General features: G+C 53.4%; 1 protein-coding gene across 1 annotated transcript in view; it reads right to left on the reverse strand.

Moving 5' to 3' along the window:
* Window positions 1-17,622, reverse strand: part of LOC119110032 (PDF receptor) — a 119,254-nt gene that overhangs the window by 72,269 nt on the left and 29,363 nt on the right. The window contains exons 7-9 of the mRNA XM_037233777.1: window positions 9,115-9,218; window positions 7,764-7,911; window positions 4,077-4,210 (exon numbers count right to left, since the gene is read on the reverse strand). Coding sequence (XP_037089672.1) covers window positions 4,077-4,210; window positions 7,764-7,911; window positions 9,115-9,218 — 386 coding nt within the window. The remainder of the gene's footprint in view (window positions 1-4,076; window positions 4,211-7,763; window positions 7,912-9,114; window positions 9,219-17,622) is intronic.

A 17,622-nucleotide genomic window follows, 5' to 3' on the forward strand; every position in this document is an offset into this window, starting at 1 on the left:
CACGCGTTAAGATCATACAAAAGACGTCAGACCATCGTACTAATTGCTCAAGTACTAGCAAGCTTAGGCAGAGCTCACCCGGATGCAAAGTAAAACAGGCGAATCACGACTGACCCGTCGGGATCATGTGACCGTCATGGATACTTCTCAATGTCTGGCTTGTGAGCATGAATGTCTGAGATCTGGCCAGAAATATCCAAATCCGTTAGCATGTGACTCAAGAGTGTTTTATTCAAGTTCAAGCTACGTGCTGTCCACCAGCCCTAAAAGAAAATGAACACTAACCGACCACGATGGTTGCGTGAAAAACAACACACTTCGCCGAAACCACAACAGCTTTTATGCCTAAAGATTGATCAATTGTAAAGATAGCCGTGTCCCGGTCCATCATCGCGACCGTTGAAAAACAGTTACAAGCATTTAGATGGCCCGTTTCAGCCAGCTCAGCCCACGTGGCTATCTTTCACCACCATACACCGACGTTGGCGCGGTGCCAAGAATTCCCGCTTGGATTTGGCTGGTCAAATGAGCTGCTGGCTGGCAGCCTGCAGAGTTCCGATCAATCGTTAGACGACTTCACGCGGTTCTCAAACCCCAGCCAGCAGCGCTTCATGTCCAGGAAGCCAGAACGCCCCGGGCGACCCGCTCGGTCAGCGCAAACCGCTCTGGGCGCTGGCACTGCCCGGGACGCGGGAAGTGCTCGTAAGTGGCTTGAGCAAAATTCAGACGCTGAAAAGACGCGTCACAGCGCGTGCAAAAACGTTCGAGGACGCTCTTATCTGCTATGGGCAGGCGTGAGCTTGCAAATTCTCACTCACTAGAATGCTTTGCATTGCTATTTTTAAGATATGCAATCAAATTAATCCGCAAGCGATTAATAATGTATAAGTATATATACATATATATATATATATATATATATATATATATATATATATATATGTATATATATCAACATTTTAAAATTAAGTTTTACAATGAATGAACAAACGATATTTTAGTAGGTAATCAAAGAGGATGTAATGCTCCAAGTAAGGTATTTCATTATGACATTCCGCAGTTTAATTTTGCGGATGGAACACCTGTTTCATCAAGTGATAATTGATTTCAGGATCAAAAGAGGGTGGAATCAATCCGAAGTAGATATTACGTTGTGGCGTTCCGCGGGGTCCTTCGGCGAACTTGAACGGCGATGTAGTAATTGTCAGATATCGACCAGCAGCTTACTGCTACTTCAACAATTCAATGCGTCGATACCTAGCATGTAATATCTGAAGCTGGCCATTCCACCTGCAACCTACGCGTAGGTTTCACTGATTGATGAACAAATGAACGATACGGAACGCAAATGTTTATTGTTTGGCGGCTTTTTTGCATCCTTAGAAGTGGTAATGTGGCCGGTGTATTCTATTCACACCAGGGGCAAGGAAAATCTGGACGTTCCTTTCCTCTACACCCTGTGTTTCTCCGTATCTGTCCAATTGTGTTCATAAACGGCCGCTCCTTGAGCTTGCCTCTTTACAAACCTCGTTCCATCTGAAGCGCTACTAGAAATTTCTAGCCAAAAACCTGATTAAAGATGATGAGGCAAAGACGCGAGTTTGAAGCGCTCTTGTCCCCATTACACATTAAGTACACGTCCACAATCGGGCAAGAGATGCTCGGACTATCACCGACGAACATCCTCTACACCATGTTGAATTCAAGAGAAATTCACGGCATGAAAACAGGTTTAAGAAGACAATATTTGCACAGCATCTGGTATGCGGGTGGTCGTTTTCCTTTTTTCCCTATCGGCATCGAACAAAGAACGATGTAGCGTGTTTGAATTGCAGAGTCGTAGCTGTTTTCTTCTAATGAATGGCATCTTCCTGTTTTGTTCGCAACAAATGTGCATTGGCGTTTAAAAGGCACAATTTGGTATGATAATTGTTTCAGGGGCTGCAACTGTCATCGAAGAGGACGGTTGGTTCGAACTGATACAGTCTGCGCGATGTTTCTTCTTGGAATGTTTTGTGGACAGTCGGCTTCGAATGCATTTAGACTACTTGCTTCATTGATTTGTGTATTTGATAAAGGTTAAGGAACTGAGGGGAATAAAGGAGACTTTTGTGGTGTGAGATACGTTCGCGGAGACTTGATGTGTTTGTCAATGTTTCACCAATCAATTAACGGTTTCTTGTCTGTCACTGGGGATCATATCGGCAGAATCGGGTGCTTCGCTCCTAGTTTCATTTGTGGTAAGGATGAGAATTGGAGCATTCACCTTGGTGTTCATTGTTTTTCCCCCCCCCCATCCAGGCTTGTCCAACGGCCAGTTATTTAACTATCTGTACTGCATCTCCTGAATTAAACAGGATGAGCCTTTTTCTGGTATATGTATTCACTTTGCCTTAGATTATTTCCTCTGGATCCACTTTCGTAAAGAAACGTGTGCATTTCTACAAACCGGACGCAAAGGACAGGTCTAACTGTACTTGGATCCAACGGATTTTCGGAACAAGAAAGTTTACTAAGATCTGTACGTTCATGCGCAGATATAACGTTAAATGTAAGTTTCACGAACAGAAAATGCCTGCGAGTGAGCGTGTGAATACATACACGCTATTCGTTTTCTGCATAGTTCTGGCAGGTACAGATACACAAGGTTTGCGTTCAGATGGAAACGAGAAAAATCGAGTAGAAAAGGATGAGAAAAATATTTCTACTACATCCACCGATGCGCGCACACAAGCGCTACATTTCATTATTGGTTTAGTTATCAGCATTTTATATAAAGCGCTACATTCCTTTATTTTTCCAGAAAGAATGCGGGTGCGGTGGAAACACGGCACTAGTGCGTGGTTCAGGTAGCTTGAGTACCGGCAGCACCATTGCATGACTGATACTCACTTGCCTTTCCGAGAGGCTGCCGGTGACGGGAAGGGGGGGCGGCGCAGGGGAATTCGGCTATCTCGCGGTCATCTAAGACCGCTCGACTTCGCCAGACAGAATATCAATCGGCCCGGCTCTGCCGGAAACGCGAGCAACAAGCCGATTCCGGCCAGCACGGGCGCTGATTCCACTGTCGGCCAGCACGGCCAAGTTCTCGACTTGTTTTCGGGCGGAAATCGCCGGTCGCCATCGGCCGTTCTCCAAGCCGCGAGGGCCCGCTTATCAGGGCACGCGGCGGCCGCGGCGGCCCGCGCCGCCAGCTGCATTAATGCTGTGTGGCCACCTCCGCCTGTCGGTGGCCGGTCGAGTCTTGCTGCCCGCGCGAAAAAAGCAGCCGAAGAAAGCCTAATGACGCTCGAATGTGGTTATTTCAGGGTTGTTTTCCTGACTGAGCCTCTGCCGTTTCCCTGACAGCGAAGACGATTTGCTTCCTCAACGACAAAAAACAATGCATGCCCTTGTCGACAAAAGACACTTCGTTGATATATGGTTTCTCCCAGGAAAATGGAATGAGTTCTCTGAAGTTGCAACAATTAGGGCGATTTCGAGCTAACCAAACTCGTGCCCAGGGCGCAATACGTCACACATTGTGTCTCGCCTAAACATGAAGAACGAGGCCTGTAAATGCTAACATTTAGAGAACCCCTAATTCAAGGCATTTGTTCAGGCCTTCTCGTCACAGGGAAGGTTCTCCCGCATTTTCCTTTACACAGGAAGTTCTCCCCAGCATTTTCCTTTATAACGCCAAGACCGTCTAATTCCAGCTAAAATGATGACCCTACGTCCATGGAACTGACTTAAAGTTCCCGGCTAGCGATCCTGAGGGAAATAAGCTTCGGTAGGTGGCAGCAAGACAAGGGCCCTCGCGTGACCTTTTGCAGTTTTTCACAGCTTGCATGAGGAGCAAATAGTTATTGTCGGCAAACATGTGGGGGAACCGTAAAATTCCCTTGCATCTCGTATATCCCACCACAGAGATATAGCGAGCGACGTCAATACATCAGGATCTCCACGGCGCATTTCGCTCATATGCCCGTTGTCATGCGAAGATGTCATTAGGTATGCTATACATAGCATCACACCGCTTCCATGGATGCCTGAACTCGCCCGATGGACGAGAGCAATGGGCCTCTGATACTCACACGAAGTTGGGCTTCTCGTTAAAGACGTCCCTCGTGAGCATCGAGTGGAGGTAGAAGCCCTCGAGGAACATCCAGAGGAAGGTGGCCGAACGCGCCCACTCCTGCAGCACGTAGAACAGCTCGCAGAGCACCGGCTGGAACATAACAACGCGCCCCGGTAAGCGCTCGCCAGCGCGCGCGCGTGGCAACAACGCCGCGGCGCGACGACCCGGTCCCCGGAGCGGCCGCGACCCTGACTAGTTACGCCCAACACCGGGCGGACCCGGAGGAGGGGGTGCGTGGGGGGGGGGGGAGCAGGACGCCGACTGGTCCAGCGCGCCGCCGGAAATACAGCGCGTTGGTGGGGCGTGACGGAAAGATTGACGGGCCCCACCCTGAGATGAGCGCTGGGATCCCAGGGCTCTGCCAAGGATCTTGTAAGCGGACTGTGGCCTCAGTTTCAGTGGCGACAATGCTGTGGGAACTCGTTGCGTTGGGTTCGCATTCAAAACAGCATTGGCTTGTCACCTGTTTGGACACAACTCCCCGCCGAGCTTCATTGGACATGTAATCCACTTCCGTGACGATCGTTACTTGCCGTACTCTTCCATTACGCAAACAAACAGCAAACAACGACGGGTCCCATCCTGCCGGCAGTGTCAGCGTTCGCCAGCCCGTTGCCCGTCCCGAACGCCTATTTTCCTCCCCGTCCAAAGCAAAAGGGCGTCGAGCCAAGTTTCCGGACCGAGTTTCGAACGGCGAACGACGGCCGCGAGATAAACAAGACCATCAGAACGCCACAGCTGTTGACAGTTTCCAGCCACTGGTCGTCCCCGATGGCCGGTGGGCGGACTGGCCGCCAGCCATTCCACTGAAGTCACACAGCGGCTGCCCGGTTAGGCTAAGCCCCCATTAGAGAGCTTGCCGCTCCATTACTTCAGTCGCTTGAACGGCTGGGTGCGTCCGACGCAGACCCAACAATTACTGTTTCAGCGAAGTCCAATCGGCGCTCGATTACCTCATTAGTTTTTAGTTCGCCGAATGTTCTGAATGGGACTAATCCGTATTGTTCCGAATTGTAAATGGGATTAAGAGCACTATGTATGCGCGAGCGAACGGGGCAAACGAACCTCGTCATCCCTTAATACCACCACTACAGTTTAAGCGGCAGTGGAGGGTCTTTGTACATGCTTGAACATTTCAAATATAAACGGTGGCACACGAAGGGATATGAGTGGCCTGACACTGAACCACCGCTTCATCAACGAAACAGTCGACTACCATACAGTCAGCACACAGACAATTACGAAATAATTGCATTTGAACTTGCTTCACTATGATACATTCAATCGAGCTGTAACTAATATGATGCTGAATTCCAAACCGTTGTTCAACGTATTACCATAAATTGCATGTTTTTCTCTAACCTAGGCTAGCTGATTTTTACGGGCATCCTCATCAAGCTGCCATACAACAGGGTGGTTGGGAACCCCAACTGAAGACGTTAATCCGGAAAAGATCACGCGCATGATTTAAAGGACCTTAACACCAGGTTGGTCATGTAGACGGGTTAGTCCTACATTGCATGCAAGTGGTGCGACAGCGGGCTCTTAAAGGCAGGACTCATTGGTGACAGGATAGCCGGCAACGACGAGTGTTTGGTTTGTACAAGGTGGAGGTGATAACTCAAAGAAGCCTGAACATGCAGATGCTGGTAAAAATATGGCTTTGAGGTGCACAACAGTAGTCAAGTGGGGGCAAAACAAAAGCGAATTGATAGCTAACTAGGTAAAATTTCTTAGGTTATTTTTTCTGATCCGTCATGCGAGCACCATTTCAAAAGCAAGTAACATCTCTGGCAGAGTGTGCTGTAGTATGACGCCAGAACATGACGCGGCATGAAATGGCTCTAAAAAAATACTCATTCATTTTGGATGGTTGTAGCGAGTGTAAAATAAATCTTTTGGGTCATAGCACGTTAACGAAACGGCTGTCTTCATCGAAAGTTTTTACGAGTGGAAACAGCTGACAATGTCATTTTCTCGCAGTTTGGACAAAAAAAAATCCCTTTCAAAGGGGACGTTACCGTAATTTCCATGATGCAAGACTAACTCTGGATCTGCGTATGAAAACAACCGCACACGAAATTAAATGCCAAACAGGAGAAACGTTGTGGGAGGGGTTGCAACTGACGGCATCGACCGACGGCAAATTAAGCGTAGCGATGCATGTCCGACTAAGGGCAACACTGCCGCCAGTCACACACAGACACACACACACACACACCACACACACACACACACACACACACACAGCACCACACCAACACACACACCCACACACACACACACACACCACACACCACACACACACACACACACACACACACACAGCACACCACACACAACACACACACACACACACACACACACACACACACACACACACACACACACACACACACACACACACACACACAACACACACCCACCACACACCACCACCCACACACACACCACACACACACACACACCCACCACACACACCACACACACCACACCACACAACACACACACCAACCCCCACACACACACACACACACACACACACACACACACACACCCACACACAACACACAACCCACCACACACACCACACCCCCCACACACCCCACACCACACACAACCCACACCACACCACCACACACACACACACCACACACACACACACACACACACACACACACCACACACACACACACACACACACACACACACACACACACACACACACCAACACACACACACAACACACACACCACACACCACACCACACCACACACAACACCACACACAACACACACCAACACACACTCACACACACACACACACCACACACACACCACCCACACACACACACACACACACACACACCACACACACACACACCACACCACACACACACACACACACACACACACAACCACACACACACACACACCCCTGCACACCACCAACACACACCACACACACGCGCCCTTACGGTACCGTGGTATTGATAGAGCGTCCACGTAGCCCTGGGCACCGAATAAAACGAACGACTGACGGAACCCCCTGAGCTGTCAGCCTCAGCGCGCCCAGCTAGTCGTGCCACCCCTCGCGACAACCGTGTTGTTGATGTCAACTAAACATGAAACCGGTGCAGACTGACTATGACATCCGAGCCCACTGATCATGCCATCGGTGCCGACTGAGCATGCCATCGGTACCCACTAATCATGTCATCGGTGCCGGCTGAGCATGCCATCGGTGCCCACTGATCATGCTATCGGCGCCGACTGACCATGCCATCGGTGCCAAATGAGCATGCCGTCGGGGCCCACTGATTATGCCGTCGGTGCCCACTGATCACGCCATCGATGCCCACTGACCATGCTATCGGTACCCAATGGTCATACCATCGGTAGCCACTGATTATGCCATCGACACTCACTGATCATGCCATCAGCACCCACTGGTCATGCCACCGGTGCCGACTAATCATGCCATCGGCACCCAGGTATCATGCCATCGGTGCTGACTTATCATACCATCGGTGCCCACTGATCACGCCATCGGTGCCCACTGATCACGCCATCGGTGCCCACTGATCCCACCATCGGTGCCCACTGATCCCGCCATCGGTGCCCACTGATCCACTGACACTGACCGTGTTGTCGATGCCGCGCTCCTGGCCGTCGGCGCTCGTGCCGCGGATGATGTACTGGTCAATGTACAGCGTCAGACGCAGCACGACCAGCACCAGAATGGCCGTGAACAGGTGGATGTGGATCCTCGTGCGGCTGTTCCGCAGGCGCCTACATTTGGGGGACTCAGAGTCAGCAGACCACCAGGTCACAGGGGGGGGGGGGGGGAGAGTGAGTCGGGGACGCGCCTGTTGACCTGAACCGGGGGATGGCGCCACCAGGCTCGGGTCAGCCCCAGCCGGGTGATGATTTGAAATGCTTTGACGCGTCGGCTACAGATGGTTACGCGGCGCGCGAAGTCGTGTATATATATATATATATACATATAAATATATGTATACATAGGAATACTTAAGAGTCAATACTGCGACACTTGATGTGAGTCTAAAGAAACGTTCTTTGGCTGGGCCAATGCGCGGCGTGATTAGGTGGCAACTGTGTAGAGATGATCGAGTGGTGCGGGGCGGCTGTCTTGTAGAATTCATTGCACGAAAACTATTTGTTCATAGCCCCATACAGCTAGAAATGTCGGATGACTCTATCTGTGAATTGGGCTCGGAGGAAACGCGACCCGCTCTGACAAATCAATACCCCTAGTCAAAAGCTATCCGTGCAAACAACTCCGAATAAATTTTCTTAAAAGAATCTCAGAAGCCAAACCGCCTAAGACAGCAAAACCATCCAGGGCATGGAAAACATCAGTCAGTGACATACGATACTGCTGCTGACCGAGTACAAACCAAAGACGACTGCAGGAAACTTCAGACCAGACATACCGGCAGCGCCAAAACCCGATGGATAGAATATTTTTCGACTGGCAGGAAAAGACGACGACGGTGCGCGCGGACAGATATGAAAGGCTCTGCAAAAGGACGGCTTCCGCTGCTTTTACGGAGCAGAACGGTCCGCTGATGGTTTCCTATTTGCCGTGTGACCAAGTAAGATTCCATGGTGAACTCGCGGCTAGGATGGCCCCGGATACACTTGCACTTAGCGGCGTGACGGCGAAACTTTGGCCGATTCCGGGAACGAGTAATGGGGTCGCATAGACGACCCGGACATGGGCCAAATGAACAGCAGTCTCCACTTTCGCAGCCCGTTATAAACTTTGCGGCTGCCATATTTCAACAATTTAGACCTCGTTGGCGCTAAATTCATGCAAACGGTGACCCACAAATCATTCAACGGTTTGTGAACAAGGAAGAAATTCCAGTTCAGCTTGGATGTCTCCAGTACAGTGTCGTTCTACCTTTCCGCCACTGCGGGGGGAGGGGGGGGGGGGGCGTTGAAAACGATGCGCAAATTTCAGCTCACCTGAAGTAGAAGAAGAGAAACAGACAGATGACGATGCAGCAGAAGGAAACTCCAAGGCCGACCATCTCCAGAATCCGACAAATCCACGCGATTCGCAGCTTTTTCTGAAAGTCGTCAGATGCGTTAGCTTCAGCAGCGCCCGTCCGCGCGCGGACGGCTGCCGCAACGTGCGCAAAAGAACGCGTGCGCCTGGCTGTGGAGGAGACCTCGAATGGCCGTTCCTCCAGCATCGATCCCCGGCACGTCCCGGATCGTCGCGCCGAGATCCGCAAAACCATTGTTTCGCGCAGTGTGTCGGGGCGAGCGTGCGTCTCATCACTGAAATTCGCTGGCGGCGGAGCGCTCGAGCTCTGGAACAATGCAACAGCGGCAAGATGAAAGCGGTCCGCTATCGCCAGTCCAGGCGCAACTCAGGCAGCGCCGATAAAACCGTCCGACCAACAGATGGTCCAAGAACGACGAAAATCGCGACTCCGCTCAGAAATCGCGTTTTCGAGCGCACGCCGGCAGGGTAATTACGCAGCCATCTTCACTTTGGTAGCAAAGTCGTCTTCACTTCATTCCTCTCTCTCTCTCTCTCTTCTCCTCTCTCTCTCTCTCTCGCCTCTCTCTCTCCCTCTCTCTCTCTCTCTCCCTCTCTCCTTCTCTCATCTCCTCTCTCTCTCTCTCCTCTCCTTCTCTCTCTCTCTCTCTCTCTCTCTCTCTCCCTCTCTCTCTCTCTCTCATTCCTCCTCTCTCTCTCTCTCCTCTCACTCTTCCTCTCTATCTCTCTCTCTCTCTCTCTCCCTCCCAGCCCGCAGCGCCGGCGCCGCATTCGCCGCCGCGATCAAACGCGCCATTCTCACCGCAACCGTCGCGATGGCCGCAAGGCCGGCGGTGATTACACGCGGCGTGTTTTCCGTTGCCACAGCGAGCGTGACGGAGTATTATTCCGCCAGAGCGTGCAAACAGGAGAGCGATGTGCCTCCGATGGCGCGATGCCGACAGCGGGCCCCCCCCCCCCCTCCCGCTCCCGCTCCCGACGTCCCGCCAGTCGCACGCTGGCAGTTTCATCTGGCACCCCCGCCCGAATGCAAACACCACTGCCGGCCTTGGTGAATTACCCAGCATGCTGCTCAGCTACATTTTCTACACCCCAAACCCGGGTTTGACCTTGCTTCTGCCGCATCCCCGCCCGGCACGCCCCCATTTCAGCTGGAACCCCGCCATGATCGCTACCAGCGCGATCGGCACCACACTGAGCCAAACCGCGTCCTAGTGTTACGCCAGCATGACGATGTCGCCCAGACTCAGTTTTCAGAGAACCTTACTGGAATGTCCGCATCTATTTCCTACGTTGCAGTACCTGCCATACGCGCAATCTCGGAGGCAATATATCCGTGTGTGGCTCGCGAGCATCGTTATCACGCACCCGGCGCTTGGTCGCATCGGCTGCAAGAGCCCATGCAACACGAGCATCTCGTTCGGCCGCCGAACGGGTCAGCAAGCCACGCGCTCTGGGGCGCCGGCGCAGATGCGCCAGCTCGATGCCCCCCCCCCCCCCCCACGACTTGGGGACACCAGCCCACGTCTGGGTGCCGGTGGTGTGGTGCGTGTAGGTAACCAGGGATATATTGTTCGATTGCCCTGCGGTGCCCGCCATTCCTGCCATGGCGAGAGGCGGGCGACGCCGTACAGCATCATTAGCTGAGTGCGTCGTAAAGCCCCAATGCCAACAATGAACCTTGCGCCTGACAACAAACAGGTGCTCACGCTTGCACAGTTGCAACTGTTTTTTGTTTCTGCGCAGTGAGCGGCGGCGTATTATTTCGCCGGGGCGTGCAAACAGGAGACCGATGTGCCTCGGACGGCGCGCTGCCGACAGCTGTCCCACTGCGCTCCCGACCTTTCGCAAGCCACATGCGGGCTGGCTCATCTGGCAAACGCGCGCAAATGCAAACACCTTCATCGGCCCTGGTGAATCTTTCAGCACCTGGCACTGTGCCATTACGCTTTCTGCACCCAAACCCAGGTTTGACCTTTTCTCTGGTGAGACTACAGGGGCTGCCCCCATTTCAGCCAGGCGGAGCCCTTATCAGGATGTACGGCTGCCGCCACCACCGCGGTCGGTGTCACACTAAGCCGAATCGTGCTCTCGCATTGCACCGCATATGACGCTGCCGCTCCGACTCGGGCTTCCGAGCGGTTTACTTGAATGTAAACATCCATCTCCTGCGTTGCAGTGCCTGCCACACGCGCAATCTCGGAGGCAATATATCCGGGCGTGGCTCGCGGGCGCCACTATCACGCGGCCGGCTCGATGGGCGCCCCAGCTGCAAGAGCTCATGTAACACGGACAGCTCCGTGAGCCGCGAGCGGGTCGGTGAGCCACGCGCTCTTGGGCGAGGGTGCAGGCGTGCCAGCTCTACACCCCCGGACGATGACTCGGGGGGGGGGGGGGGGAATCAAGCTCACAAACCCCGTCGGACAATGCACAGGTGCTTAACAAATCAGCGTATTCCAGCGCCCTTCCTGCTTCGGAGCCGGGGCCAGAGCGTCGCGTTGTCACGACCGTCGTCGTCGTCGCCACCGCCGCCGCCCCGCTCGTCCGTCGTCTCGGCTGACGTCCGGCCGGGCGCTCTCGGAACGGTAACGACTCACCGCGTGGAGCCGCAGCCACCGGTGGGGGCGCCAACACGTGAGCACGCTGTGCCGCGGACGGGACAGCCGCACCGCCCCGTCGACGCCCGTGATCTCGCCAAACGGCCCCACGTGGGATGCTGCGCGGAACACGCTCCGCCGGGACCGACGCGCGGGGGCGGACAGCCGTCGGCGTCGAACTACTTCGCTGAGTGTCGCCGGGGCCCCTGAGACATCCCGTCACAGCGTCCGGGCCGCTCGCGGTGGCGCCGGCGCCGCGTTCCTGCCGTCGCCTGCTGACCCCAATCCCCGTGCAGGATTTCCATGTGAACGGGGTCGCACCACGACGGCATGGCGTCGTGGGGCGAGGGCGCGACCGAAGCGCCCGCGCTTAGGGCGGCGTTGCTCACGTGGAGACCAGCGTTACGCGTTTTCCGTACAGGAGGCCTGCCGTTCACTAGCCCAGTCCACGGGACGACCCAAGTGACGGACGCCAGTGAACGGAAGACGCGTTGCTGTGCACTGCGGCACCTGTCCTCAGAGTCGATGCACAACGTCCAGGAGGCTGCTCCAGGATCCGGATCCCGGAGTGCTTAGAACCCTGCTGTTCGGCCGCCGTCGCCGCCGCGGGCGCACGCGGGCAGGGCTCAAACCACGCATCTCTAGGGACGCCCGCGCCCCGCCCCATCCATGTGGCCCCCTCAAAGTGCAGGCTGTGGTGCTGACGACACGCCTTTCTCGGCACTTATCAGCGACATCTGTCGGCGACTTGCGCCGGCGCTCTGGCTGGCGCTCAGCAGGCCGTCCCGGGTTCGATTTGGCAGCGGGAATAGCAGCTGTCGTGCGGCGTTCATTAGTCTCGCGGGTCCGCGCGCGGGGCCAAACCGCGGCCGACGCATCGTGACTCCCTTCTGTGGTCCGTCTACCTCTCGCCGCTTCTCTCGGTGAAGGCTGGGCCCCGTCTTCTCGTCTTTGGCGCGTCGGCCTGGCTGCTGTCCAGCTCCGGTATCGGCGACAAATCTTGATCCGCCGCGGCTCTGGCGAGGAGCAGTCTCGCAGCTGTTGCAGGGGCTCCGTTCCCTGACGCTCTACAGACCTCTGACGTCGCTTGCACGTTTTCAGCATACGGTGCCACGTCCTGAGCGTCCCAGTCGTGTGATCCTTAAACCAGTCGTCGATTGATGGATCCAAGGGGGCTACCACAGCCATGTCCCGCCTACAAGACAGTAAAGAGCAGACTTTGTCCCTCTTTGAGCTTGCTTGCCGGGCAACCCGCGTGATTTGGCAGCGACTTCACCTTGAGGTCACTGGCGTGGTCTGTACAGAAATCGCATAGGGATATGATTTCGTTGACGAACAAGGTTATCCGCTGAATAACCCTGCATCGCCGTGGCGACAGGCACCCGATCCGGCAGGGCAACCTCGGGTCAAACAGCCCAACGCCAATCATGCGGCCACCCCTGTCCATCAACACATCCATTCGGACCACCTTCTGCTGGCAGACGGTATCCTGCCGACTCCCGCGAACAGGCCGCCAGGGAGCTTGCTCTGCACGCGTCACGCGCTCTGGGGACGTTGAAGACTTGAGCTGGAGCGCCGGCGGCGCGGCGGTCTGGCAGCCTCGACCGCGGCCAGGGGACCGCGGCGGCTGAGTCGTTGTGACAACGGGTGCTGCCGTTGCTGGGACACTTGCTGCTGCAGGACGCATAGCAGTGACCGACATCTGCCCCATTTCACCCGTTACATGAAGCAGCGCCACTCCCAGTCCGAACTGGGAGTTCGATGACGGCGATTGCTGGGATCGTAGCGACGGATCATAAAGACATAAAGACATATAGTCATCAAAGAGCCATAAAGGCCCATTGAAGTTCGCTTACCTCAGGTTCCGTACACATCCCCGAAACTAATCTTACGACCTGACCTACCTGAGTTAGGCATAAGGGAGATCTTCACACCGATAGAACTTGTCGAAACTAATTTTACGACTTGGCCCGTATGAGTTTAGCTATAAATGAGATCATTACACCGATGGAACTTATCCAAACGATTTTTAAATGTCCCCAAAGAGGGACTTCCTACAACCTGGTTTGTCAACCCATTCTAATGGTCCACTATTCTTTGACGAAATTACATCTGCCTTCTCATAGTTCTTCTCCCGACTTTTTGATAAATGAAACTGATTTCCTCTATGTATCGGTCTAGTTTCCAGCGCTTCATGTAGATCTAACTTGTCTATCATTTTTGTTATCATGCATGCCTGTATCAGATCCCCTCTAAGTTTACGACATTTCAGTGAATACAAATGTAAGGCCCTAAGCCCATCTTTATATTCTTAGTAGCCCATCCCATTTATCACTCCAGTTGCTTTTCGCTGTGCTCTTTCCAGTCTATCTTGTTTTGTTTTTTAATCAAGGGAACAACGTTTGTACATAATACTCTGGGTGTGGTTTGACATAAGCGAAGGACATGTTCTTGACAACATTCTTAAACACAATTTGACATATCTGAATGACATCTGCTACAGGGAAACTTAGTTCAATAGTTCATTTAGGTCCAATTTAATTTTGTTCACCCGATCGGCATTTTTTTACAGCCCTACCTCTTTTATATCGTCAGCAAATGTAGTACCTTACCCTAATCCTTTTTCAATGTTTCTTACAAAAAAGCAAAGGGCCCAACAACGACCCCTGTGGAATCCCACTCTCTACTGGCTCTGACTAAGATTTTGTACCGTTGAGCACTGCTTTACGTTTCCTGTCTAGGAGTCAAGCCCCTACTCGGCCAACAAATCCATCCATGCCGCACAACTTAAGCTGCTATAGCAAACGTTGGTGTTGAACCTTATCAAACGCCTTACTTAAATCTACATAGACAACATCTTAACAATTGCCTTTATCTATCTTAGTAACATGCTCTACAAACTTAACAATATTTGCCAAACAGGAACTACCAGAAAGAAACTATGCTAACTGCTAGTTATCAACCGATGCCTCTTTAAGTGTGACTGAATGCTAATGTTACGGATTTCTCCACGATCTTACATACTAGTGAAGTTGCACTTACAGGCCTGCAGTTGCTGACACTTGTTTGGTCCCTTCCTAAAAATCGGATCGATGCGGTTGGCGGTGTAACATGAAAAGGCAGACCCAGATGGCGATCCTAGCTGGGCTTAGGATCTCTCTCATTACTGGAGAGCCTCGCATCGATACGTGACTGCGCAGCCGCTGACCGCTAGCGACAACATGGAGCAAAAGCGGCGCGCGAACGCCCCAACGCGAGCGCGGTTCGCATTGTCGGGTAGCGCTGGACGGAAGGTGTCGCGCGCACCGCTGCGTGTCTTGGGTGGACCGGCAGATCTGGACGGCTGCGAAGGGCGGAGGGTGTGGGTGGACTTGGGGCAGCCAACCACTCGCTCTTCAAACCCGTGACCTTTGCTGGGTATTGTCCCGTAATCAGGTCGGAGCGATGCCGATCTGAGTACTTCAAAAATGATTCGATCGCTGACAAACTGTTGGCCGTCATTGAAAAACAAGCCGTTGGTCGTCCCGAGCAATGGTGCTACGCGAGCGGAAGAGTCCAGCTTGAGATCTGAGCTCGCACTGAAGTTGATCCAGCCGCCCCATCACATGACTGTCTCAGGCCGCTCTCCGCGTTCCCGCAAGCGCGGCACCCAGCTTCGCTGTCCGCCGTTCCTGCCGCCACAGCAGGTGCACTCGCCTGCAGCTCTGAGAGCTGATTCCACCCCCTTCGGCGCTCTACAGCACCGTCCTCCTTCTCCTGCTCGCTTAGCCGCCGACCGCGCCACGCTCCGTCATCATGTGGCCTTGCGGTACACACGTCGCCTGCGGTGTCTAAAGGGGCCGCTCATAAATTGCGTCACGCATTTTGAGTCATTTTCAACCCTCTTTCCATCTGGCTATGTACTGGGTGCGCTGGGCAAAGCACCCGTCCCCGGGTTACTTTGCATTATGCGTGACGCCCTCCAAAAATAACGTACGTTTATCCCTTTATTGAGCTTAAGGTAAGAAACAAATAAAAGACGCGTTCCTTGTCATGAGAAGAAGCTGACGACACCTGTCCTTAAGGTTTTAATTCGAGCCCAAACATCTACGCATGATTTGAAACCGCGCCTGAGCGCAATGTTACGCTCTCCAAAACCTCTTTTTCTCTCCCTTGTCAAGCATTCGTTACGCTTCATTAAAGTCATGCTCCCCCAAATGTGTAACGTGAGTTATGGACGGCCCTGACGGCATTTCGTTTGATGGTCGCCTGTGACCCATCCGAGTCGGAGTCGTCCGACTCCGAGCCGAGTCGGAGTCAGCCGCAGAATACAGCACCCGGGAACGCCGGAGTGAGTGTGCCAGCGTATCAGAAAGCACCAACGGAGGCCTAAAACGCCACAGATTTCAACTGCCGGCACAGGCCCAGGGCTGCTGCGGCGCCATGACGAGATGTCATGATGTGGCGCCGTGACTTGACGCCGTGACGTGACGCCGTGACGTGACGCCACTGCGGCAGTGTACAGCTCGGACGGCGACCGCGCCGTGTCGTTCGCTCTCGTGCCGCCGCCCGTGGCCGCTCATACCGAGAGAGGCCCGCGCCGACCATAGCTGCGGCCAATGGCCATCCGGTGTCCCGGTCCGTCTTAGTAACCGCTCCACCGGCCTGCGGTCGCTGACAGGATCGTTACTGGCCCGGACGGCGACACAATGACCTGCCGTGCCCCTCCCCCCCCCCCCTCCCACCCCCCACCCCACCCCCGCTCGCGCCAGCACCTGCGGCACCACCCGGTTACCGGGCGGAAGCGCATTGGGTCGGTTCCAGGCACGCGATCAGCGGTGTTGTTTGTTCCCAGCCAACCGGCTCGCGCATTTGGAGAGCGGCTGCAAAAAACCTTTGAGGATGACAGATTTCCATAACAGATGGGACGGGGTGTACACGAAGCGTAGGGCGGGTCATTCTTTCGCACCGCTTTTCGGCGTTGCGTTCACTGCTAAAAGTGTCTTACGTGCTTATACAACGCAACGTGATTTATTTTTGTAAACATGAAGTGTACCTCAATTTTCAGTTGACCCCTTTTGTGAGTTACGATTATGCCCTATCTGAATTTAGGCATGGATTAGAATGTCACGTGGGAAGCATGGTTTCTCCCACTTGATCAGAAAATACACACATTGGACCAAAAATACCTTTCATAATTTGGCGTACTTTGGGCACCGGGATTCCGGTACCCAATTTTTAGATTCCAGATCCATACAGCTTTTCCAAGTCATTCATAATTGATCTGAAACGTATTTGTTCAAGTAATCCGAAATACAATCAGAAGTGGGGTTTGAAATGGTTGCATCGAATGTTTTTGGCTGCTCATAAGGACTATTTGCCTTCTCATAAGGACGAAATTGCACGTCTGGTACACATTCCTATGCGCATATTTCACAAACGTCGACAGCTTGGGGAAATTCGTGATGCTTTAACAACGTACGCTATATTTTCTGACTGATCGAAACCACTCTGAAGACGCAGGTCCTGACAAGCCTACACAAAGGCAGACAGAATGCCTTTCAGGCTGAGTGGAGATGGAAACGGGACGGGCAGATCCGACCGGCGCGCTATTCATATGCAGCCGATTGGCTGTCTTAGGGAGGCCAACCGAGATACACAACGTAGGCGGGTCAGCTGTGGATGTGCTTGGGCAGCAAATTGGCAAGTGGGCGGGCTATCGGACACGGACAGAGTCAGCTGTGCGGAGACTGCGAGTGAGAGAGCGAGAGAGCGAGAGAGCGAAAAAGAGAGAGAGAGGGAGAGAGAGCGAGATAGCGGGAGTGAGAGAGAGAGAAGAGAGAGAGAGAGAGAAGAGAGAGAGAGAGAGAGAGGAGAGAGAGAGGGAGA

This window comes from Pollicipes pollicipes, unplaced genomic scaffold (assembly GCF_011947565.3).
Source record: "Pollicipes pollicipes isolate AB1234 unplaced genomic scaffold, Ppol_2.1 Scaffold_7231;HRSCAF=8579_pilon_pilon_pilon, whole genome shotgun sequence".
In the NCBI taxonomy this organism is placed as follows: domain Eukaryota; kingdom Metazoa; phylum Arthropoda; class Thecostraca; order Pollicipedomorpha; family Pollicipedidae; genus Pollicipes; species Pollicipes pollicipes.